The sequence below is a fragment of the Drosophila teissieri genome, chromosome 2L (assembly GCF_016746235.2).
Source record: "Drosophila teissieri strain GT53w chromosome 2L, Prin_Dtei_1.1, whole genome shotgun sequence".
Taxonomy (NCBI): Eukaryota; Metazoa; Arthropoda; class Insecta; order Diptera; family Drosophilidae; genus Drosophila; species Drosophila teissieri.
In genome coordinates this window covers 21,694,173-21,708,279 of record NC_053029.1, presented here as the reverse complement: position 1 = coordinate 21,708,279, position 14,107 = coordinate 21,694,173, and the positions used below count along the sequence as shown (strand labels likewise).

The 14,107-nt window shown below is 41.4% G+C and overlaps 2 protein-coding genes across 3 annotated transcripts in view; both read left to right on the top strand.

The window, feature by feature from the left end:
• The window catches only part of LOC122611539 (7SK snRNA methylphosphate capping enzyme bin3), a 40,872-nt gene that overhangs the window by 23,303 nt on the left and 3,462 nt on the right, over positions 1-14,107 (top strand). For both annotated transcript variants that reach the window (XM_043784712.1, XM_043784704.1), the window contains exons 2-3: positions 10,636-11,695; positions 12,588-13,869. In XM_043784712.1, coding sequence (XP_043640647.1) covers positions 11,079-11,695; positions 12,588-13,869 — 1,899 coding nt within the window. In that variant the 5' untranslated portion in view covers positions 10,636-11,078. The remainder of the gene's footprint in view (positions 1-10,635; positions 11,696-12,587; positions 13,870-14,107) is intronic.
• Positions 422-1,818, top strand: LOC122611552 (mitochondrial import receptor subunit TOM40 homolog 2). Its single transcript, XM_043784724.1, has one exon. The coding sequence runs from the start codon at positions 561-563 to the stop codon at positions 1,581-1,583; it is 1,023 nt and encodes a 340-aa protein (XP_043640659.1). The 5' UTR covers positions 422-560; the 3' UTR covers positions 1,584-1,818.

Below are 14,107 nucleotides of genomic sequence, written 5' to 3'. Positions count from 1 at the left end.
TGTGTTTAAAATACGAAAATTTGCTTACGCACTATTTCTAAACATATAGGTTAGGTTATAGGTTAGACTTTATTCACTAACGTCATAAAAATACATCGTAGCCCACATAAAAATGTTATGTACGTGATTAATGGATAACAGTGGTTATCTTCAACGATTGCTTTCTCCAGATGTAACTTGCCTTGTGTTCAATTGTCCATCTTAATGGAGGGGGTTCTCGATTTACTCTATTTGGACTTCTGCTGTGTCTTCTGTTTGTGTACGATTTGCTTATAAAAATTTGATCAATTAAGGCCAAATGCGGTTGTTTACAGAAGTAACCAAGTCTTTAATACCTTTGTTAAGCCTAAGTCTTAAAGCAAAGCAATCAGAACTCAGTAGGTAGTACTTTAAATAAAAGAATGTTATTCAATTTCAAGCTCTTTGACAGCATATAGTTTTATTATTATATTTATTTTGATGTTTGAGCATTTCCAATACACAACGTCGGAAAGAAAAACAATTTTGGTAGAAGCAGTTAACAAATTTTTAAATAACGTTAGATCCTAAACGGTTCAAGAATGGGCAACGTAATAGCATCCACCGCAGACGTGGAGTCCTCTCGTGGGCGTGTTCATGTCTCCGCCGGGCTACGCTCGCCGGAGGCAACGGAGTATTCCGCCGGAATGCCGCCACAGATGGTGGAAGCTTTAAGGACAGAAGTTGGAATGAGTGAATTGGCCAATCCCGGAACAGTTGAGGAGCTGCACAGTCGCTGTCGTGACATCCAGGCCAACACCTTCGAAGGCGCCAAAATCATGTTGAACAAGGGTTTGAGTAACCACTTCCAAGTGACCCACACCATCAATATGAATTCGGCTGGTCCAAGTGGCTATCGTTTTGGAGCTACTTACGTGGGCACCAAGCAGTACGGGCCAAATGAGGCCTTTCCGGTTCTTCTTGGTGAGATCGATCCGATGGGCAATCTTAATGCAAACGTTATCCATCAACTGACGTCTCGTCTGAGGTGCAAGTTTGCCTCGCAGTTTCAGGACTCAAAGTTGGTGGCCACACAGCTCACGGGAGACTATCGCGGCAGAGATTACACAGTATCCCTGACAATGGGAAACCCGGGCCTCCTAACGGGTTCCGGAGTAATTGTGTGCCAGTACTTGCAGTCTGTTACCAACAGACTGGCTCTAGGATCGGAGTTGGCCTACCAGTACGGGGCGAATTTGCCCGGACGTCAAGTGGCTGTATTATCAGCGGTTGGACGCTATGCGGTCGGTGATTCCGTGTGGTCTTGCACATTGGGACCTGCCGGCTTCCACCTTAGTTACTACCAGAAAGCCAGTGATCAGCTACAGATCGGAGTCGAGGTGGAAACAAATCTTCGTCAGCGAGAGTCGACGGCCACGGTGGCATACCAGGTTGATCTTCCCAAGGCAGACCTAGTCTTCCGCGGCAGTCTCGATTCAAATTGGCACATTTCCGGAGTCCTTGAGAAAAGACTTCAGCCGCTACCGTTTTCGTTGGCCATTAGCGGTCGTATGAATCACATAAAAAATAGCTTTCGGCTGGGATGCGGCCTCATGATAGGATGAATCAAATTTATTCGATAGTAATACAGCGGAAGCACGAAAGGCGTGCCAATTACGTGGACCGGTCATTGTTTTTTTTGTTTCAAATAGGAAATAGAAGTATGTTCTATTAACATTAAATAGATCAAGATTGCTGTAAACAATTTAAAAAAAAAACCCTCGTACTTATTATTTAAGGCTATGCAATTTAAAACGGTTCGGTCAAAAGTAGTTGATTTCAAAATTTAAAGTGGCAATTTATGTAAATACAAATTTATGAAATTCAACAAATTTTCAAAATTGTTATTTTGAAAGATTAAAAGAGATATGTAGAAATGTTAATTTATAAAAATAAAAACTATTTAATAGACTCAAACCTTTAAACAAAAATTAAACGTCATTAAAATTTGAAAAGCTTAGAATTTTGTTCAGTGCATTAAGTACACGCATAACCAAAAAAAAATTGTTCGATGGGTTTTTGCTTCTGTTTTGTCATATAAAGCTTTTATTTTAAATTGCTGCCACCCAATTTCACATTTTTATACATGCATTTCTCCATACCCAAAGTCAATATAAAGTGGCGTGGCTGCCTAAATAAAAAATTGTCCCGAATGGAATTGTCATCAACAAATATTTCACCTTCAAACGCTAATACGTTTGGAAATTTAAGGCAGTATGATTTTACTTTTTATACCCGTTACTCGAAGAGTAAAAGGGTATACTAGATTCGTTGAAAAGTATGTAACACGCAGAAGGAAGCGTTTCCGACCATATAAAGTATATATAATCTTGATCAGGATCAATAGCCGAGTCGATCTGGCCATGTCCGTCTGTCCGTCCGTCTGTCTGTCCGTATGAACGTCGAGATCTCAGGAACTACAAAAGGTAGAAAGTTGAGACTTAGCATACAGACTCCAGAGACATAGACGCAGCGCAAGTTTGTCGATTCATGTTGCCACGCCCACTCTAACGCCCAAAACTGCCACGCCCTCACTTTTAAACAATGTTTTGATATTTTTTAATTTTTGTATTAGTTTTGTAAATTTCTAACGATTTGCCAAAAAAACTTTTTGCCACGCCCACTCTAACGCCCACAAACCGCCCAAAGCTGCCACGCCCACACTTTTGAAAAATGTTCTGATATTTTTTCATTTTTGTATGTCTATCGATTTGCCAAAAAACTTTTTGCCACGCCCACTCTAACGCCCAAAACCCGCCAAAAACTGTCAGTGGTGAAGACTCTCCTTCGCACTTCCACTAGCTGAGTAACGGGTATTAGATAGTCGGGGAACTCGACTATAGCGTTCTCTCTTGTTTTAATTTAAAATTTAAATTAAATTAGAAAATAAAATACCAATAAATAACGTGTATGGCAAGTGACACTCTTAGATAACGGTAAGAAAAAACAAAAAATTCTTTCAAAAATTAAAAAAAGTTGTCAAAAAAATATATGTATTTAACAAAATGTAACAACAACATATATTCCCTTTTACCTGTTACATACTATTCATCGCATCTAGTAAATCATTTTAAAAACACCAAGTAACAAATTGAAAAGAGTCCAAGCCAACGGAGCGGACGATGATGATAAAAAAAAAGACAAAAGAAAAAGCAAAGTAAAACAAAAAATGGTTATACTTCAGAACTTCAAATTCTGTCTTTAATGATTGCGGCCGCGGCCTACACCTGCAATGTGTTCAAAACAGACTTGTGGCGTCTGAAGTTAATTGTCCAAATATAATATATACCCCAAAATATTCGATAATTTAAATTGACCCCAATCATATGATTTTGTATCTAAAATTATTAAATCAAAAGCGTTTGGTAGAAGGGCAATGGAATTGGACTTCCGTATTCCAAGCGCAGTATTTTCAAAAAAATAAAATCCAACATAAATCCAACAAATTCTGGAAATAACTAGCAGGTGTTGTAAAAAACTAGCAGGCGATTCTTAATCTAAAATATTCATTCCCAATGATACACAGTTATGCATTACGCTGTGTTTAAATAATTAAATCGTTGGAATAGATATTAAATGACACTGCTTTTTTTCGATTGTATATTCCCACAAAGGACAATTTTCACGATTCGTTCATTTCTATTTCAAGGGAAGAGTTCCCAAAAGATTTTAGCCGACTTAGCGTCTCGTGATTGAGGTGCACAAAACGCGAAAACTCTCACCTCGTCTTTAGTAGACATTTGTCTTTTTCATTTTTCTGCCTAGTTGTTACCAAATTTCGCCAATTTTCCTTTATCTGTGGAAACCCTGTTTAATAGAGCGTGAACAACTTTTCGCCCGCTCATGCGGTTCTGATTTTTGTGTTTAGTGCTTGACTGTCGTTGCATCCGTTTCCCGATTTAGCATTCATGTCGTTTACTGATTATATAAGTACCTGCGTTTATAACGGTTTCAATTTGGTTTCCATTTGACCCCCAAAATTGAACCATGCCATTTCTGCCTTCGGCCAACTTCTCGCTCCGCAATCGCATTGCTGAGCAATTTGCATGTGCACTATAAATTTTAACGAATACATTTGTGTGTGAAACGTGTCCGTGTCCAGCAGATTGCAAAAAAGGGAGGTGGTTTGGTGGCTTGGGGAGGCTATATTACCAGGAGTAATGTTGGAAACAATTCAGCAATTGCGGCAGCAATTGTACTTGCCGCTGTTGACATAATTGAGCGTTGTATTTAAAATGTATTTTTCTTTTTTGACACCCACACTCTTCCCATTCCAAAATTCTTGGTTTTGCTATTATGTCACATTTTTTAGTTTTCGCATTGTTCTGCGCTAGATATTGACATGTTAGCTGCTTTGTTGTAGCTAAAACATCGGAAAAATATTGCTGAACATATTTAAGGAATGGGCTGGGCATCCGTAATTAATTGATATTTTAGTTAATCAGTGTTCATGTAGCCGATGATTTACTCGTAAATTTTGTTGTTAGTTTCAAAAATTTGTTCTATTTATTCGTTAATCGGCTAGTGCGAACAAGAAATTATTAAATTTTTCTTGCATACTGACAAAAATAGGGGAAAAAAGAATTAAATGAGAAGAGTCTAATACCCGTAACTCAGCTAAAAACAAGAGAGAACGCTATAGTCGAGTTCCACGACTATCTGATACCCGTTACTCAGATATTCGAAGTGCGAATGAAAGTCTTCAGCACATACAGTTTTTGGCGGTTTTGTGGGCGTTAGATTGGGCATGGCTAAAAGTTTTTTGGCAAATCGATAGAAATTTACAAGACTATTACAAAAATGTAAAAATATCAAAACATTTTTCAAAAGTGTGGGCGTGGCAGCTTTGGGCGGTTTGTGGGCGTTAGAGAGGGCGTGGCAAAAAGTTTTTTGGCAAATCGTTAGAAATTTACAAGACTAATACAAAAATGAAAAAATATCGAAACATTTTTCAAAAGTGTGGACGTGGCAGTTTTGGGCGGTTTGTGGACGTTAGAGTGGGCGTGGCAACATGAATTGACAAACTTGCGCTGCGTCTATGTCCCTGGAGTCTGTATGCTTAATCTCAACTTTTTTAGCTTTTGTAGTTCCTGAGATCTCGACGTTCATACGGACGGACAGACGGACGAACAGACGGACATGGCCAGATCGATTCGGCTATTGATCCTGATCAAGAATATATATACTTTATATGGTCGGAAACGCTTCCTTCTGCCTGTTACATACTTTTCAACGAATCTAGTATACCCTTTTACTCTACGAGTAACGGGTATAATTACAAGACTAACAAAAATGTGAAAAAATGTCAAAACATTTTTCAAAAGTGTGGGCGTGGCAGTTTTGGGTGGTTTGTGGGTGTTAGGGTGGTTGTGGCAACATTTGAAAACAAACTTGACTGCGTCTATGTCTTTGGAAGCTCTATGCTTAGTCTCAACATAGCTTTTATAGTTTCTGAGATCGAGGCGTTCATACGGAAAAAAACAGACGGACAAAATGTATTAAAAATAAATCAAACAAACAAACTGAAGAAAAAACTGTGGCAAGGAAGGTGACAATAGGGCAACAGGAAAAAAACAGAAAGAAAACACCAACTATAACACCACGTAACAAATAATTCAAATTAAGAAAGTTGATTTGAACAACGTGCTTAAGGTGCCTTAAGTGCGTTTTAATGAAAAGAAGTAATCAGGAAGGGATTCAGTCATCTAAAAATCGTACCTAATATTCGTTTAAAGTGATCTGCTTCTACCCTTTTGAGTACGTAGAAACGCCGAACGCTGATATTATTTGTATTTCTCGACCTCGATAACGAAATGTCGTAGAGGATTAAATAAGTTTCGCGGGAAAATGTGAAAATGTAAACATAGAGTCTTTTCTTACAGTAAAAATTATTTTTTTGGTTTCTTCATTACATAAAATGTACAATGTTTAAACACATTTATTTCTAGCCCAAAACGTACTATTAACGGTGACTAGCTAACGACTATTCAAGTCGAACGAGCCATATTAATCTATTCTTAATAACAACATTTAGGCTGTACCATGTGGTCGAAAAAAATCCCTTTTCTTCTTGCATATTTCCAGCTCACTCCGTTAGATGAATACCGGGTATCCTATAGTCGATGCACTCAAGTGTTGTCTTTTTCACTAATTTGACATTGCAATTTAATCCGACGCATCTTCGGTTTTTTCTGCAGTCTTGCGCATGAGTCAGGGTTCAGTGAGGCGCACATAATCAGTCAATGGCCTTTCAAAATTATACAGCCCTTTGCCTGACCACCCCCTCTACTTTAGTCCGCTTTCTCTTTCGACATTTTCATTGCATTTCATTTTGGTTTATTGCTGTGACAAGCAATACTCACATTTTCCCATTTGTGTTGCTTCCTCAAATGGTTTTTTACATAATTGATTATCTGGTCTCTGGACTACATTTCAATTTCTGCAGTCTTAACTCCTTATTACCATGAGTTTACCTGTTTTAATCGCTTTCTTTATTTCGGTTCGTACTTTTGGAGATTTTACTGAATTTGACAATGACTAAGTTTTCTGCTCAATTTACTGTTCCAATGGTGGAAAAGGCAGAAATATCAAAGTTGAGTAAAAGTGGAAATGATAAATAAAGGCAGAATACTTTACACTTCACTCGACAGTCTGTTGCTCAACTGACAAAATGCAGTCGGGAAAATAGTTTTGCTCTCAAATTTTATTATTACTTTTCCACTCCGATTCAAATAAATTTAAATGTGTGTTTTGTTTCCGTTTTTCCGAAAACGTGTCAATTAAAATTGGCGATAATGCAACGCGTAACAAAAAGCCTCCGTACAGTCACGGAAAAGGTTATCAGAAACACATCATCAGGGCTGTATATTTCGGAATTGCACTCTCACCCAGTCACACACACGTTGTATTAATGCACCTGTGCCGTATAACAGTCGCCTTTGACGGCTCTGCGAATGAAGAATCTACTGGGGACAGTTCTGGCAATAGGAGATGGATAAGAAAGTCGGTGGGAAATGTCACTTGGCGGGAAGGATAAGCAGTTCTTGGTGCCGTCATGTTGACATCCGAGCTAGAGTTAGGAAATACGACCCCAGGACATTTCAAAGAATTGGCATTTTGAAAAAATTCGGAAAATAATGCGACGGATAACGCAAAAGCTTAATCGAGCAGATTCTTTTTGTTGATGTGTTGATATTTATACCCGTTACTTGTAAATTAAAAGGGTATACTAGATTCGTTGAAAAGCATGTAACAGGCAGAAGGAAGAGTGGCCATATCCGTCTGACCGTCCGTATGAACGTCGAGATCTCAGGAACTAAAAAAGCTGGAGTTAGATTCAGCATATAGACTCCAGAGACCCATGTTGCCACGCCCACGAACCGCCCAAAACTGCCACGCCCACACAAAAATGTTCTGGTATTTTTTAATTTTTTGTTGTTAGTTTTGTAAATTTCTATCGATTTGCCACTCCCACAGTAACGCCCACAAAACCGGTCAGTGTTAAAATTTCTCTTTCGCACTGCCACTAGCTAGTAACGGGTTCCAAATAATCGGGGAACTCGACTATAGCGTTCTGTCTTTTCTTATATTTCTGTACCTACTTGTGTACAGTGTCTATTAATGGCTTAAGTAAAGTTTAACTCAGTTAAACTCAAAAAATTTGGGTACAACATAGTCAAGGTTTATTCGTTTAGTCTTCTGTTTATATTTCTGGAGTATCTTCTAAAAATCTCTAAGGTTACTATCGCTCTGCTAACGTTTAAATTGTTGTCCCACAGGACTTGATTTGCCATTCAAAACCTGTTCCACGTTGAGAATTTGGCTGTTCCCGCTTTCTTTGTGGCCTTTATTGTTTTTCTTGCTGCCCCTAGCAACATCAATTGCTGGGCATTTTCTTCGCAATCTTTAATACCTAAAGAGCGAATGTTGGGAGTTCTCTGCTTTAAATAAGCCCTTACAACAAACAACAAATTTCCTACACTAAGGTGTTTACAAAATTAAGAAAACTGACTACTTCAGGTGACCAAGACGAGAAGAAGTTTAGCTAAATAACAAAAATTGAATCTCAATAGCTCCTCTTTCTAGGCTCATGGCATTGTTTTGACTTTGCGATTTCCCACTGCTGAGTGTCCCAGTTTTCAACTTGCCTCTCTAGGGGGCTTTCGCAAAGGGAGGGAACAACCTATGGCACGGCAACAACGCGCCGCATATATTTAAATTTTAATTAAAATTTTCTTCAGAGCCTGCCATATCGCGCACTTCGTCCTTTCGTGTTATTCGCGGACGGCGACGTGTTGTTCCCATTTCGAATCCGCGCGCCTAAAGATTTGCAAAAAAAATTTCCCTTGGGGGACCTTAGTCATACGGGTATGGATCTTAAGGTAGACAGGTACCAAGATTTCTGATAACCTCTGTCCAAAACATCTGAACTACTGAAGGATAAGTTCAAATCTGAAACTATTAAAATAATCAAGCGGAAGGTGTTAAAATACGCACAGATTTCATATGGATATCGAGCTAACATTTATGTTACTTGAGCCATCTAAGGGAAGTGTATTTTATGTGCAAATGGTCTCAGTTATGTTGTCTAAAAAAAGGGATGTTTATATAATATATCTTTCCATCATTTAAACGTTGAGAATCAATGTTCTGCATATCATATATTTCAAATCGAAATCGTAAAATTCTTCCGAATTCGATTACCGGAGCATGCCTTTCTTGTTTGTTGCATATCGAAAGAAATTAAAAAAAAAAAACGAAAGAACGCTATAGTCGAGTTTGCCGACTATCTAACACCCGGTACTCAGTTAGTGGAAGTGCGAAAGAGAAGTTTCAACACAAACTTGCGCTGCGTCTATGTCTCTAAAGTATGCAAGCTTAATCTTTCTAGCTTTTATAGTTCCTGAGATCTTAGGACAGACGGATATGGCTAGATCGACTCCGCTGGTGATCCTGTTTAAGAATATATATACTTTAAATGGTGGGAAGCGCTTCCTTCTACCTGTTACATATTTTTCAACGAATCTAATACACTCCTGCCCAGAATTATACGACACCCCGAAAATATTAGTTTCGACCCTTGTAAGTCAATGGGGAAACCTAATACAACAAAACCAAGTATGTTGAATGAAAGCTTTATCAATTCTGCGTAAAATGAGATCTTCTTATCTCAATCAGGAGTAAAAAACACAAAAGCCCGATTTTCGGCATGCCTGCAACTGTATCAAAATTATACGACACATTTCGAATATTGCGGCTAGAGAGGAAGATTTGATTTCAAATAATTTTTTTTATATTTCAATTATTAATTTAATTAAATTGTTCTAAAATGCCGCGTGGAAGTTCGTTAGGACTCTTCGTCCGAAGAGGAAAAGGGAAGAATAAAAGCCTACAACGATGCTGGCTTTATTGTAAGCGAAATATCGCGGAAAATTGGCCAAACACGTTGTGTTATCAAAATTTTTTTGGAAAATCCGGATGAATACGGTGTAAAGATTAGGTCTGGAAGAAAAACAAAGTTGTCCGACCGCGATAGACGTCGGATTATTGTGAAAGCTAGCAATTCGTTTGCCTCGCGCTCCGCACTTGCTACAAGTTGCAGTAAGTCTGTGTCACGAATGACTGTTTGGCTGACGCTGCAATCAAACTGCTCGGCTGCAATTTGTTGAAAATAACTTGGAGAGAAGCTGGGCCTCGGTAAGCAATTTTGACACTATTTTCATTTTGCATCTTTGGTTAATAGTTATATCCGTTACTCGTAGAGTAAAACGACAAATCTAGTAACCCGATTAATTATTAAAAATTATTATAAAAATAAAAAACTATTACAATCTAACAAATTGGCATGTGTCGTATAATTTTGATACAGTTGCAGGCATGCCGAAAATCGGGCTTTTGTGCTTTTTTTTTTTACTCCTGATTGAAAACGAAAGATGCAATCAGAGATAAGAAGATCTCATTTTACGCAGAATTGATAAAGCTTTCATTCAGCATACTTGGTTTTGTTGTATTAGGTTTCCCCATTGACTTACAAGGGTCGAAACTAATATTTTCGGGGTGTCGTATAATTCTGGGCAGGAGTGTATACCCTTTTCCTTTACGTGTAATGCGTATATAATCTATATACATATATATCCTATTGAATTTCGATTTGTTTCTTCTGCAACTTTTTTTTTTTGCGTTTTTGGTAATCATTTTAAGGGGTCCTTGTGTCTGCACAGGTTTCAAGTTGCAATCCACAAAACCACCCAAAGCGAACGAGGTAACTGGCGCAGGGGAGAACCCCGATAGAGGCCTCTCAGCTCCAGCCACAAATCATGTAAATAATAATGCCGGGCTAGAGACGACCAAGGGGAACGAGGATAGAATCGGGGTATGAAGCACACCGTCTGCACTCAATTTTTCAAAGTTCTTCTTTGTCGTTAGTTGGTTGGCTGGGTTTCGGGCTGTTTTGACTGCTTCTCTGCTGGTTATTCAGCTTCAGCTCACATCCATCCTGTTTTGGTCTATGGAAAAATCAGCAGAGCTTCTGGCGGATCCCAGTAATACCATTCAGTTCGTTCAGATGCAGAGAAATTCCACAATTAATTTTTCCATTTTATCTTCTTACTCTTGCAGGGTACATCTCAACGGAGTGGATAAAGTCAGGTGGAGTACCATTGTACTAACATACTCACCAAAATGGATAATTTCGATAAAATATTTAACAGTGAAAGTGAAAACGGTTGAAGTTTCAAAATAAAAACAAATAACACGCCAAATAATGCAATATTAACAGCAACGTCATTAGTCTAAGACATCAGGTATTTTACATTGATTGACACTCCAGCGTGTTAAAATATAATCGTATGAGGGAGCAAAGCTCTCCGGGTGAGGTCATACACTGTGACCGATGTAAAATTGAATATCAAAAAGTGGAAATACAAATATAATAGTTGAAAAGTGTAAAAAGTATATGAAAAGTGCAGTCACATAAAACTTAATTAAAATCCAGGGATAGTTGCTCAGTAGTATATTTTAAAAGTAAGGGTTATTCTATGGCGTACATTCACTAGAGAAATATGGAAAAGCGTCTTAGCGACAGTCCCGGAGATTGTCGCGTAACGAGATCCACCATGACGCCTACTCTGCGCCTAGATCACACTTCCAGGCAAGAGCCTCTTCCGCAGCAGCCGGATAACGGCCCAGCTGGAGCGCCTGGAAAGTCAAAATCTCCCACTCCATTGCCCGGAAAATCACAGGTCGCACAGCATCACCAGTTCCGGGCTCCTCAACAGCAGCAGGGGCCTAAAAACCGGAACAAGGCCTGGAGCAAGAGGCAACACAAGGCCGGCGGAAAGCACAACCCCAGCGCCTGTGTCAACACAAGCAGTACCCAGACCCAGTCTACGGGCTCCTCGGTCATAGCCGCGACCCTCCTTCCTACGGCGGCGGCAGCCCACAAGGCGGATCTCGAAAACATCCAGAATATCCATAACAAAAATCTGACTGCCGGCGGTGGAATCAACCATCATGGGAACGCCGGAACAGCGCATCACGGCGGTAGCGGTGGTGCCGGCGCTCATCATGCCGCAACCGGTGGGCACCATCACCATCACAACACGAGGCTAGCGCAAAACGCTGCCGCTAGTGGGGCGAGCGTAGGAGGAACCATGCAACTCTATAAGAAAATGTTAAGGTGAGTGATTTTAAATATGTATTTTCAAGTTATTATACCCGTTACTCGTAGAGTATGTAACAGGCGAAAGGAAGCGTTTCCGACCATATAAAGTATATATATTTTCGATCAGGATCAATAGCCAAGTCGATCTGGCCATGTCCGTCTGTCCGTCCGTCCGTATGAACGTCGAGAACTCAGGTCCTTTAAATGATGGAAAGATTAGGCTGGCATACCTCAGAGACATCGACGCAGCGCAAGTTTGTTGACCCATGTTGCCACGCTCACCGTAACGCTCACAAACCGTCCAAAACTGCCACACCCACACTTTTGAATAATGTTTTGATACTTTTTCACCTCTTTGTTAGTCTTGTAAATTTCTCTCGATTTGCCAAAAATCTTTTTGCCACGCCCATAAACCGCCAAAAGCTGTTGGTGTCCTTCGCACTTCCACTAGCTGAGTAACGGGTATCAGATTGTCGGGGAACTCGACTATAGCGTTATCTCTTGTTTTTAATTAAAATAATTTAAACAAGAATTAAACAAGAACCAGTATAAAATCATTTCGTTGATGGACTCTACTCGACTCACTTGAAATCCTTTGTAGAAGCAGAAATCCAAATTTCTTTCGATTTGCAAAAAAAACTCTTTGCCACGCCCACTTTAACGACCACAAAGCGCCAAAAACTGTCAGTGCTGAAGAGCCTCCTGAGTAACGGGTATCAGATAGTCGGGGAACTTGAATATAGCGTTCTCTCTTGTTTTAAACATTTGGCGTTTCTATGAGATTTTTATTGTTGGGAAAAATGTAGAAGATTATAACGGTTCTGTGTTAAGGTTATTTTTAAGTGAAGTTTGCGTAGGTAATTAATTTAATTAATTTAACGTAAATTCTGGGTATTATGTTTTCCAGGGGTCACCATAACCACGTGCTGTGCGCCGGAAACAATGCAAACCACACGTGCTGCCTGGTGACGGGATGCAATGGGAGCTCTGCCGGCGGAACGGGCGTAGTAGGAAGCGGTGGCGCTGCCGCCGCAGCGGGGTGTGGGGGAGCGCCCTGTAAGGAAGCCCATAGCTGCAAGGACACCAGCTCGCTAAGTGGCAACAGCAGCATCGCAGGCAGCGTGGGAGCGGGCAATACAGTGCACTATTGCTGCGGCCGCTCCAAGTTCTTTTTGCCGGAGAAGCGGCTACGCAAGGAGGTGATTGTTCCGCCCACCAAGTTTCTGCTGGGCGGCAACATCTCCGATCCACTCAACCTTAATTCGCTGCAGAACGAGAACACCTCGAATGCCTCCTCCAGCAATAACACGCCGGCGACCACGCCCCGCCAGTCACCTATCACTACGCCTCCAAAGGTGGAGGTGATCATACCGCCCAACATCCACGATCCGCTGCACCTGCTGGATCCCGTTGATTCCATGGAGTACGAGAAACAGCTGACGTCGCCAATGAAGCGTGGAGGGGGAGGCGGTGGAATGCTCCACCACCGGCAGCACCACCATCGCACGCGAAAGAACCGAAAGCGACGGCGTTTTGACTCCAACAACACCTCGCATGCCGGCGATGAAGCAGTGGTCGGAAGCGAGCTGACCGACGAACCGCCGCTGCCCACAGTCACCTCTTCGCTGGCGGCGTCGCCGGTGGCAGCGCCCGTTAACGTAGGCGGCAGCTTGCTGCTGAGCGAATCCGTTGCTCCGGCCCCGGGCGAAACAGCGGAAACGGGCCATCAGCAGGCGCATGTGCACTCTCCGCAATCGGCATCGACGACGACGACCGCTGAGATGCCCACGCCAACGCCGACCGAGGCAGCGGTGGCAACTGCGACCGAAGAGCACAAGAAACAGGAGGCACCAGCGCCGACTGCAACGTCATCGCCACAGCTTCAGCAACATGTGGCCGTTGCAACCGAGAAACCTCCCACTCCGGCCTCATCAACTAGTGCTAAGCAGCCGGCAGAGGAGTTGCTTCTTAGCTGTTCGGCCATGTCGGCCTCACTGGCGGTAGCCTCGACGCTGGCAGAGCGAAGGGCCAGCCGAGACCTGCGTCTGGACTTGTCAAGCACGTGCTACGGCGTCGGCGGCACGGGTCTAAGTTTCGGCGGCAACAACGCGGCCAGCGTGGTCAGCAGTTCCGGGGGTGGTGGGAGGAAGAGAAAAATTAGCGAGAGCAGCACTTCGCAAAAAAGCAAGGTGAGTAGAGTTCGGGCGGAATGTGGTGGGAACAAAACTCGTTCCATTTGGGCAGACAACCGAGATAGAGCATGCTAGAGAGAGACGGAGGCATAGTCGGTAGCTGAGAAAAACAACGATTGAGAACGAGGACCCCGTTGTTATAGCGTCTTGGCTGAAAGTCACTCGCTGCTTTTGTTTTGATTTATTTTGGCAGTTTTTACGTTTTCCGATATTGGTGTTTTGGCTTTGCCAATTT